The 12,255-nt window shown below is 36.2% G+C and overlaps 1 protein-coding gene across 1 annotated transcript in view; it reads left to right on the top strand.

Moving 5' to 3' along the window:
- The window catches only part of RETREG1 (reticulophagy regulator 1), a 71,106-nt gene that overhangs the window by 13,770 nt on the left and 45,081 nt on the right, over positions 1-12,255 (top strand). The window contains exons 2-3 of the mRNA XM_063326124.1: positions 2,209-2,315; positions 4,095-4,125. Of these exons, the coding sequence (XP_063182194.1) occupies positions 2,209-2,315; positions 4,095-4,125 (138 nt within the window). The remainder of the gene's footprint in view (positions 1-2,208; positions 2,316-4,094; positions 4,126-12,255) is intronic.

A 12,255-nucleotide genomic window follows, 5' to 3' on the forward strand; every position in this document is an offset into this window, starting at 1 on the left:
ACCTTCTTAATCCTTGTTTGCTAATCCTTGTCTGCATTAGTGCAATTGTTTTTTAACAGCAGGTGACAGCTGTGATTGCAGTGAAACTAGGAGTGTGGTTCAATTGTGAGCATAAAGTAGGTCAAACATATTCTGTATATTCTTTGAAAGGCAGGCTAAATCTTCTTAGTAAATACCTGATCTTACCTTTAAGAACTAGTAAAATGTGTGCCGTAGGTATGCACACGCATTCACATGCACATACACAAATATTGGTGTATTTCTTTAAACCATTGAGGACTGGCCAATGATAACTGCTAAATTGGGGCATAATGTTTGATTCGATAAAGTATTAATGCATAAGCACCATGAAGAACCTGTAAAGTAGGCACATTATTAAGCCCACATAACTTAAAGGTAGCATTTATTACAAGCTTCTGATGCCTAGAAGTTGTAAGAAAAATTCTTCATTTGATTTTTCTCTAGTGTCGCATCTCCCTCTCTTCTCCATTATCAACAAGTTAAATAAGTAGGTTAAGCAAAGTCTTCAGTGCAGTTAAACTTGATCCTTAAACAGAATCAAGGATGTTTTATGGTGAAGATTATCACCAAGAAAAATAGTGGGACAGCATAATGCAAAGCTGTTAGGAGTTTTGATTTAATGAGTTATGCTTGGGCAGCTTTGAAAGAGCTTACAGTGTGGTCTTTTTTTCTCTAAACATCTCTATTGCTTTTCTTGAGCTGGCTGAAATTATACAGAGGTACTGATTTCATACTGTGTTTTTTGATAGAGTAGCGTTATGATTCAGACTGCACAGATGTAGAAACCCTGCATATTCAGAGAAAAACTTTCAGAGTTAGTTTATCTGTTTGTATTGGAAATCATATCCTGGTCTGCTCAGGGTGATTGGGCATTATGAGTTTGTGTTAAACAGGAAAATCAGTGGCACAGACATTTTCTTTGATACAATCCTGGGTTTTGAGGATTGCAAGGAATATTGGAGCAGTTTTCCAAAACTGTGGTGTGTCCTGAGCTTGTTACAAACACCTAAAGTTAATTTTCTTTTTAAAAATCCAGGTGTGCTCAAAGGGTGTTGCTTGGTTTCCTCCAGAGGCCGTGCTTGCTACTCCTTTTCACTTCCCTTTCCCCTCTTTCTTGCAGAAAAACTCTGCAGCAGCAACTGGTTAGGTGGCCAACTGCCCTGTTTTCAGATCCCAGAGGTTTCTTGGAAACCTCCCAGTTTTGTATGGATTTGTTTCTGTTGGTATTCTCATTTGATCCACTGCCTTGGACAGTGGCTTCTTACTGGTTTTGGCTATCCTCAGCTTTTTTTTTTTAAAGTTAATTGCTTTTGCTTTTAGCTTGAAAAAGATACTAATGTGCTCATTATCTGTATTCAGATCTCTGTCTTAATGTGCTTGAAACAAGCTATTAAAATACTTCAGCTTTTTTTTTTTTTTTTCATTTAATTGAATTTTAATTCTTATACGCTTTGGATCCTTTTTTATGAGTTAAGATATTTGTCAGTAAAATGTATAGAAGAGCTAATCTCCAGACACACCTAGATAGCAAAGTCAGCAGTGCATGAGATGATTATAAATAATACACTCTGAGTCTAGGTCTATTTGACTTGACTTGACATGTTCTAAAATTTTTATGTAATGAAAAACAAAATTCACAAAAGCTTATTCAAGACAAGTTTGAATATTATACTGTTGTGGTTTGGACATATACCATGAATGACAGAGTTTTACCTTATCTTTGCATTCGAAAGAATCTTTTGTATAAAAGTCTTGTGTGAACATAGGTCCTATAGGAAATACAAGAAAATGTCTAATGTTTTTGTAAGTGAATAAAAAAATAAAATTGTTGTGCCAAAACAATTTATGTTAATAAAACCATAATTAATTTTTAAAAGTAATGTGTCCTATGCAGAAATTAAAATGTTTTGTTTTCTATACTTCCTCTCTGCATAGATAAAAGTGTGGACAAAAATCTGCTACAAACTCAATGTATGTTCAGCAATTGCATCTTTAAATGAGACTGCCATGCTTGGAGCTGTCAGCGTTTGCTTCCTGTGAAAGGGTTGTGGGGAGAAACTAAATTCAATAACATAGTATCAGTCTATTTTTTTCTCTTTATTTTCAGTACTAATAGCAGCTATCAGTCTACATATACTTACAATAAGTTTAAAAGTATTCAATGTTTATTTCTTCTTGACATTCTAGGTTTGTTGCACTGACCTCTTGGAGAGTGTATCATCTGACTTCTCTCATAATACTTGGAGTGCTAATTCTTCAGATAATAAAGGATTTGGTATTCTCAAGGATAAAAGGTAAGGCGGTATACTGATAGAGATCCTTGCTTAAACACCTGCAATTCAGAGCCTGTTAGTTCACTACTAAATCCACTTCGATATTATGGTTATTCTAGAAGTATTAGCTAATTTCAGAGAGAAATTAATATATCTATGATGATCTATAACCATTTTCAGTGAAGTTTCGCTGTATTTTGTAGAAAAGGCATTAGGAGATTTTTAGAATGAGTATAATGGGTATCAGTGAACAATCATTCTTGTTTCATAACTGCTAAGTATGAAAATGCATTTTGTCTAAAATAGATGGTTTTCCTAAACGTTTTTACTTCTTCTGACATTCTCCTAATCACAACATTGTTGGAAAATTTGGGAGACCCAATATAAGTTGGTCACTTTGAAAACAGATTGAGAAAGGACCTATCATAGCACAGTTGAAATAAGAAACGAGCAGTATTTTTTTCTACTTCAGATAGTGTTCAGTTTCCAGTGTGTATGAAGTCTTATGTGAATACAAAGAAGTTTGAAAGGGATTTTGAGTTTGTTGGCTTTGGTGGCTGGGGTGGTTTTTGGTTTTTTTGGTTTTTTTGATTGCTATCCTGTAGTTCATTACCATCTTGAAAATCTTTGCCAAAATGCTTGTCATTAAAAAAAAATAGTATCATCTTCCTGACAATGAAAATTACAGACTAAAGTGTCTTATTTTGTCTGTGTTGAATCCCCATGCAAAATGTTTGAAAAATCACCTGCATATAGTGCAAAAGCAGGAAATAGGTGTAGAAGCAGCATGTTGTTCCTGTGTGATGTACTACCACATCATTTTTGACTCCCAAAGCCTTTTGTTCCCTGCTATAGTTAACAGCAGTTATTCACAACCTTTTTTTGAAGAATGGTTTATTGTCATTGTTTTCTCCAGAGTCTTTATTACCATTCTGTTTCCTGCTTGAGCATTGCAAGCTCAGAGGCCAACTTAAAAAGCTTAGTAGAATTTGATTTTTAGGATCCTTGTTGTATAAATTGCCACTAATGTTTATACCTCACTAGATGGAAGGCAGTGATTTACCTAAGTTCTCTCTTAGCCATAATTACTGATAGTTTTGTACTGACCAAATCCAAGATGTACCAATATTGACCAAGCTAAGAGAGTAATACCATCCCGTCTTCATTTGTGTTTCAGTCCCGTTTCTATGTGGTTATTTCACTATTCATGATAGAGAGGAGGCTAGGAAGACCTATGTATACCAGCATACAGAATGATTCTTTTACTATTGCTAACTTTTTTTATTTTACTACTGCCTTTGATGGCATTGTACACAGAGTTCAAGAACAATCAGGTTCTTGAAGTAATACTGTAGAAATCTTGTGGTAGTGACTTGAAATCAATGAAGTGTCACTCCAAAAAGCAGAAAAAAATTCTTCCCAGTATACCACTTCTGTGTAGTTACGTCACGCTTCCAGCCAGCCACTAGGTGGCAAGACTATTACAGATTCATAAGGAATGTAGAAAGTAGTTGTCAGTTTGTAGATGCAAAGCATAAGTTATCTTCTCCTTCCATGTGAAAATGTAGCAATATAAAATACTGAAGTTTTTCCGTTTATATTTTTAACTGGTATGTTAACTTTACAGAAAACAGTTCAAGAACTGTTACTCTAAATTAATTATACTCCTGTTTTGACTGTTACAAAGACTTCCTTAGTCATTTTGTCCAAAATTTGAACATTCCATATGAATAATAAAAAAAAAGTATATTGTTTCTGGTTTAGTGCATTGTGTTTCATGTTACATTCCCACAATTGCAGGTGCGCAGCTTTGGAGGACCATCACTGACAAGTAGGTATATTATTTTTAATACATTGGTTATTTAATATCTTCTTTATTATAGCTAGTCTGGAATTTAAAAAAAAAAAGTATTTTCCCTCTAATTAAAATAGAATTATTTGTATCTTAGCATTTTTTTAAATGTTAATAACATTTGTTCATTGGTTTTAATAAGTTTGTAAAAAGTGTGCTTTTTCTGATTTGAGTTTCAGTATACGGTAACATATCAAAATACTTTCAGAAATGCTTTTTCTTACACTGGGATTGTCATGTTTTGTGTTTTCTGGGAATTGGTGTTTTCTTTAAAGTTGATTATTAGGGAAAAACACTGTGTTGGTTAAGGAGGTAACTTTCTTTTAGAATGTCATTATACCAGTGCTGTCTAGAAGCAGGTAAGCTTGCTGGGGTTTCCCTTTATCTCTGTAGTAGCCAACACAAGTAATTGATCATTATAATTTCAAATACTAACTGATATCCATAGGAGTAGAAATTAATCAGTAATCGTAAAGTCTGTTGACTTGCCATTCGGCTGGCTCAATCTACAGTCAAATGTTTGTATCATGTTGTTAGTGTAGAGTATATAATTGATTTAATTTGTAATATAAGCAACATCTCTAAACAGTTTACAAATAATCCATTTTCAGAATACAAGTTTGTATATTTCAGGCATTATTCTTCTAAACAGACCACCAAGAATTATTGTATATCTGACATCATTTAAAAGCAACTGCTGCATTATGAACATCCATTAGTATGCTATTGTTTTACACCCTGACACTGAAGGGACAGTAATGCAAAGCTGAAAAGGGAAGATGCGAGTTTTTGTTTTCTGCCTAGGGATAGATACTGATACCATGGCAGTTACAGAATGCAGTTCAGATGCGCAGTCTTTTCTAAACTTCTACAGGTATGCACTATCTTCAGGCTTTCTTTCAAACCTGAAGTGGAGCTATATGGAACTGGTAACAGGTTAGTTCATGAACTGAGCAGTGTAAAATTGTTCTAAAACTAATCAGTGTATCTGTGTAGACCAGCAATGCTTCAAAGATTTTAACTGAGGAGCCATTGCTGTGGCACAATACATAGTGTGACTTTCATTCTTTCATCTTGTTCCTTGTGAGAGATTTTTACATAAAACTTACTATCTTTTTGGTTTTTTACATCTGAATTTACCTGTTTACATTAGGCAAAAAAAAAATCAAATTGCTCATGGAATGGAAGGAAGCATAGGTTTTTAACTGCCCTTTGTTTCCAAGAAAAATAATTCTGCAGTCCGAGACCAGTTTTTTTCCTCAGGTCCAGGTCCCAAAATCAGAATGATTGGTCTTCAGGAAAAGACGATAAATAGTACTTGGGTTAGGGTTTTCAGGTGTCTAGAATCTTGGATTTGACTCGCTGTTCTGTGGGAATGTCTGTGCTATTGGGTAATAAAAGACAAGCATTGTATGTCTCTATGTAAAATAACTCGTAATGGTGAGAACACAAGGTCAGTTCATAAGTCTGTCTAGCCCAATATCTGCTCTCTGAAGGTGGCCAGCCAGGAGAGACATGGCCTTGGGTAGTGTATAAAAGCAGGACAAGCTTTCAAGGTGCTTCTCCTGGTGTACTTTCCCAGCCTCCAGCACCTTCCAGTTAAAGGACTTCTAGGTACCAGAAGCAGTGTCTTCCCCCCTACCCCCACAGCCGTTCTAGGTGGACCTTCCATGAATTTGTTCCATTGCTTTTGTTCTTACAAACTTACGATATTCACAACATCCTGTAGCTCAGCTATCCACAGCTTGAACTATGTGTTTTGTGAACGCAGCCTTGTGTTTATTTAATGCTATATAATAGTTTCTTAACACCTTTCTACCTTTTTTGTGTTGGAATAAATAGTGAGCAATCACTCTCAATATTCTTCAGCAAGTTGTGACTTTATAAAACTCTATCCTGTCCTGTTCAGTCTGTGACTACTTAATTGTTCCTAAAATAGAAGTTCTCTGTAGTTTTGATGTCTTCATTGTGCTTTTCTGAACTCTTCTTCCCTTTCTGTTGTCTTCTTTGTTGGGGTGGAGGAACAGGATTAGAAATAGCCTTCAGCATTCAGGGAGACCTTGGACTATACATCGGTATAGGACTATACGTTTTCATAAAAACACCCTCTCTTCTTTTCAGTAAGTCCCAATGCTTCATTGGCTTTTTTAACTTCTGCTGAGCTCTGAATTGAAGTTTTCATGGATTTTTTTAATCATCTCAAGATTATGCTTCTGAGTAGTAAAGGTCAGTTTAAAGCCAATGTGACTTTAAGATTATTTTTTTTTTCCTATGTGAATCTCTCCACATTTCATCTGCCTTTTGTCAAGATAGTCACTTGATACTTGTTTAGAGTTCTGCAGTTCCTTGCCATTGGTATCCCTCTCTACCAGAATAATTCCTCTCATATCCCATGACTTCTTAGTCTCAGTAAGTGTTTGATGGGAGACTTTGTTGAAAGCCTTCTCAGAAATACAGGTGAGTTTTTACAGATGTCAGCATTCTTGTAGAAGCTGGTTGACTCTTTGAAAGTACAGAAGGCTTGTGATGTGATGTCCTTTACAGCGTATCATAGGACAGGCATGTGTGTCCTTTATTAGATTTACTGACAGTTTGCACAGAACAGAGATGAGTCTTTACTGGTTTGCAGTCCTCTGGCTCTTGCATACCTTCTCTAAAAATAGATGTTGCTTTGGACATTTCACAGTCCTCTGGTGTTAAGGTGGCTTTCAGAGAGATTATTTAGCATAAATGAAATTTCAACTGTTGCACCCTAGCTTTCATTTAGAACTTTTATAAGTTCATATAAAGACTTTGCATTTGTTTGCACTGTGGGTGGGTGTTTGGTGGGTGTTTTTATTTTCTTTTTTTTCTGAATACTAACATAAATGTGCCTGTTGATTCAGTTGAAACTGGAAGAACTGCTGTAACATACTGAGGCTGGGTGCATGGTTGCTTTCCATTTTACTCAAAATTGGATATAAAAAACTTTTCATGCTATCTTGTATCAGCAAGCTGTGTCAAACATATCCCCATGCTGTCTGTTCACAAAAAACATGACTCAGCAGAGAATCATAAGCTTAACATACAGAAGAAAAAAATTAGTAGATCTGTGGCACTTTGGGTGAGAGGCAAAGCCTATTCTAATATATTAAATGTGTTTGTGCACATTCTCTGGCATCGAGACCCACAGGCACAAAACAACTGTGTCTGTAGCATTTAACGGCCTTACAGTCCACACAGAATGGTGCTGTGCAGGCTGGGAAGGGTTCCTGGTCTGTGCCAACTTTGAAACTGCCTTGGGTTGTTTGGGAAAGTGGTAGTTGGCATGTGCCAAAACTGTGCCAAGAGCTATTTTAATGGTTTAACTGCATAACTGACCAATTCTAGTGCCTGACAACATTGCCACACCCTGCTTATCAAAACAGATATAGTCAGAAAGTAAAAAATGATCTCCACGGACTGGTTTCCTGCCTTACCTTTGTGTTATGTAATTCTGGTTTTGGAAATTAATATCAAACAGTTGCTATCACACTATAATGGTTCATAAATGGTGGCACAGCTTTATGATGATTTTAATAGTGACATGACATGCTTTGTACTATTACTTTTGCAGTTAGAGCTTGTGGTAGCTGGAGGGTAAATGACTGATTATCACTGTTCGGAAACTTGCATTTTTTTCAACATTTGTGTGCTTTGTGCATCCCTTCTGCTGCATATACACTCCAAGCATCAGAGATCAGAGTCTGTCAAATAAAGATACTGTTAATTTGTTGCGCTTGCTTTTGGTCCCCCTTGATCTTTGTTGAGGACTGCTGACTAGTTAAAGCAAGCGTAGCCTAACTTCTTTTTCATTGCTGTAACCCAAATGGAGCATACTGGTTGTCTCACATTTAAAATGTGTCTATGTAAGAAGACCTGTGTTTTTATTTCTAGTGAAGTCATTTAGTACTATTTTAAGTTAAACATTTTAAAACTGAAGCAAGATGACGTCTCATGCTGAACCTTTCTCAGTGAAGCAAGTTCTTGCACCATGTTCTGTTTCTGAATCTGCTTCTTTTTCTGAAGAACTTATCTACTGACATCTTCACCTTTTTTCAAAAATGGATAACAACTGTTAAAAGAGCAGTGGAGAAGGTCACTTGTCAAATTAATTTCTTTTACTTTATAAATCAGTTCTATTTCTTCCTTTCCTAGCAAGATTTCTTTGAAACCTGATGCTTCTCTAGTCAGTGCTAGCAGATGTTTTAGAATATGCATGGGAATTGTGGCACACCTTCATTTCTTGAGTTGTGAAACTTAAGGAGGTCAAATTAATGTTCATTCAAAATTATCCCTTTATAGCAAGCCTAAAAAAAAGCCAGTTGCAGCCCGAGAAGAAACTAAGCAACTGACAGTGATGGGGGAAAAAACTCTCATGTTATCGCTAAAGATAAAGGAGACAATTCCCCCTTTCATGCAGTTACCATGCTTCATTTATTATGTCTGAGGCTTTACATACCTCTGATTTGCATATGCTTTGCTTGCTGGGTTGGCATAAGACAATCTACAGGTCGTTTGCCTGAAGATTTCTGATGTAGTCTGCCTAGTCTTTTTTCATGATCCAATGGAGAAAGACTTGAAATACTTTGTGAGATATATAGCATGATTCATCTTGTCCTAAATGAAATGTCTATAGACTGGTCAGGTACGTTGTACCTTAATGGTGACTTTTTGTCTCCCCTGAATATACAGTAAGCCTAGGGTTGTGAGATGAGTTAGAGCACTTACCAACCTTTGTATTGTTATTCCCTGCTGGTCTGAAGGCCTGTCTGTCTTAAAGATGCCATTGACTGGTGCTCACGTTTACAAATAAGAAGCTGACTCTTCCAGCAACTGTCCTGGAATACCATTCCACAGCAGTAACGACTGCAGGGCTTGACAAACAAGCATGCGGACTAGATTTGCCTCTGTCTCTTTGTGTATGCAAGCAGTTTCTCTGAAATTAATCTCTGGCACAGTATGATTGTGTATTCAGATGACCTTGAGGACATGTTGCTTAATAGTATCTCAAAAAAAAATGTTCCATACTTCAGGGTTTTGCAAAGGGATCTCTTTGTTGATGAGCGGATTAGGAAATAAGAGGTATTTTTCCACTGGGAAATCTAAACGGTGTTTCTGTTTTATGCTTGCTAATCCATTTCCTTGATGTCGTAGATCGGAACAAAGCTAATATAAGTCAAGGCCAGTCAGTACCAAAACACAGTACTATCAGCTTCTGTTGCGCAGCCCCTTACTCTCAGTTTGATCATCCAGGTGAGATTCATTCTTCACATGGCTGTAGACTGAAGAAAAAAGTTCCTGTGCACCTACAGGAAGCCAGAGGACAGAATATAGTCTAATAGATAAATAGGTAAAAACAGGCTTCAGAGTGCAAATATTTCCTTCTTCATTTGCTTCAGTATAATCTTGAAGGCATCTAGTGTACTCAAAGACTTCCACTCCTGGTATTTTGTAATGTTTGTGTTCTGTTCATTTCAGCTCATACATTCATGTGAGTTTGTGCTGGAATATATATATGGCTGAATAACATACCTCAAATAATTCTGCTTAAAAATATGATTCACCCAAATATTCTTAATGTAAAAAAGTGGTTGCAGTCCTGCAGAAAGTAGATTCATACTTGTGAAACTGTAGTGTTGGCAAATGGAAATTGAATTTTACTTGCAGTTTAAACCTCTATCTTATTTATTCAGTAGCCACTGTACTGTTCAAATATCAAGTGGTAATGATCCTTTGCATAATAATACATTGTCACAAATCGGATAGCTAGCAATATGCACAGTGTTTTTTCTTTACAAATCACAAAGGCATGTATTATATTAATGTTCAAACTCCCCGCAGATTATGGAAAGAATTGTCTACATTACAAAAACGTCTTGATGCTTGGTTTTTGGTGTTTTGTTTTGTTTTTTTTTTTATATTGTGTGACTTTTTCCTGCTTTCTGGCTAGTTATTTCCAAATTGTTAGCTCACTTCTTGGGTAGTATGTTCTTCAGAGTTTATTTTTATATTTGATAAATGGTAAAGTCAGCATTCTGGTAAAATTTCTGTGTATTCATTTTCTTACAGGAACAACAAAAAAAAACCCCAACTTAAACAGACAGGCTGTAACTTTGGCAAAAGTGTCATACTTAAAGTCTGAAGACCGTTTAAGACGTTTTCCTACACGCCTATCCTTGGTTGTTGGTTGGTTGGTTCTTTTTTGTTTAAGGCGACAGGAAACAATGGAGATGGTGCAGCCTTTGTAGGTGTTACGTATCTCACTGGTAGAAATAGTTGGTTTGTTTGGCTTGTTTTTTCCCTTATATTTCACAGAAATAATGCATGCTGCATATAACCAATTTCTTATCACATGGAGAGGTTTGCAAACTTCTGAAGTCAGGCACACTTCCTGTGGTTCTTTAGTGGTTTGTTATAACTTGATTCTGCCTTAGCCATCACAAGACATTTTCCTCTCTTCCTCGTCTGCAGGAGCTCAACTCACCTTTCATTATGGAGGGTGCATGGAAGGGATGAGGAGAAAATGTTGGAATTGTCCAACTGCTTTACTATTCCCAAACAAACATTGCATACGTCTTTCTGTGAGCCTTACTTGCTTTCTGTCTGTATTAGTAAAAAATAAAGGTTAAACATCCTTGTGGCTTCAAGAGTAGCTTCTGAGGAAGTAAAGGCAGACACAAAGGACCAGCAGAATTTTACTGGGGATGGTTTTTTTTTTTTTGTTTTTTTTTAACAGGGCTATATTCCATCAACCCAATTTAATATTTGCTGACTCATGAGTTATGTTTTCAGAAACTTTTATCATTCATCTTTGAGTATCTGTGTTGCTCCTAGCATAATGCCCAAACCGAGGCCTTATCAGCATCAAGTAAAAGAGATGAATTGTGCTGTATACCATAAATGTCTTGTAAATGCATCCCAGGCATAGATTTATTTTTTCCTACGACCACTGCAAATAACTCAAGTAGCTTATATTCTGTTGGGAACATTTTCCTTTTTCACTGTGTTGCTTGTTTAGTAAGTAGTTTCCTGTTTGGCGTCCGTGCATTTGGCTTGTCAAATACAGTATTTCCCTGATGAGTTTGGCTGGTTGATTGTTTCATTCCATTTTAAACTTCGAGCTCCTCTTTGAACCCTGTTTCTATTTGAACTCCTTGATTGTTTCATCCCATTTTCCAGTTTTAGCTCCTCTTTGAACCCTGATTCAATTCTGGCTTAAACCACAACCTCTACAGTGTCTGCCACTCCTCCCAGGGGTATTGCCGCTCGCTCATCTGAAGGATTAGTGCAGATACCGAATGAAAATGCTAAGGACATATCAATCTCATATAACAAGACACTTCTAACACCTGCCCTTTGGTATGGCTTTTCAATTAAATGTGAGGTTATCTTATGGGGATTGCATATAAGCCGTATTTTTGCAGTTTGCTTTTAAGTGCCATATAGGAGAATTTCAAAAGCATTGCAACAGTTGAGAGGTATCCTTCCATCTTTTCTTTAGGATGGGCTAGGTACCCTTTTTAAAGAAATAAGCCTTCTTTTTTTGCTTGTTTGGATACTGAATAATCCTCACTGACTGCTTTAACAGCTTCGCAGCTGTGTTACTGACTTGGTCAGTATCTCTAAGTGAGAGCAGTTGATCTGAAATTGCTTGGATTGCCCTATTTTTTCTAGTTTTAACTTCACAAACCATAATTCCTTGAGAAATTCATTACTGTCTTCATTTGTCCTGCAGTCCTGTTCCTTCCTCTAGCCCATCAGTAGTCAAAATTATCAAGAATTATTTTAAACTTTTTATTCTATTTAGAGAGATCTGAAAGATTTACATACTATATATTTTGGTTTTGCACCACTGAGATACTAGGAAGTCATTCAGAAGATTCCTGTTGCTTACCTCTAGAATTTTTTTTTTATTCTGATAACTAAAGTGTTTTTATACAAGTATTTAAAAATTCAAGATTCACAAGAACACCTCACATAGTCTCATTTGACAGTTGTTTTTTTGGTCTCGCTAATCTCTCACAGACAGGAGATTTCACTAATCATTTCTAAGCATATTGTTTGAAAGTTTGTGGTGGGTTTTTTTGG

The sequence above is a fragment of the Chroicocephalus ridibundus genome, chromosome 2, assembly GCF_963924245.1.
Source record: "Chroicocephalus ridibundus chromosome 2, bChrRid1.1, whole genome shotgun sequence".
Classification (NCBI taxonomy): domain Eukaryota; kingdom Metazoa; phylum Chordata; class Aves; order Charadriiformes; family Laridae; genus Chroicocephalus; species Chroicocephalus ridibundus.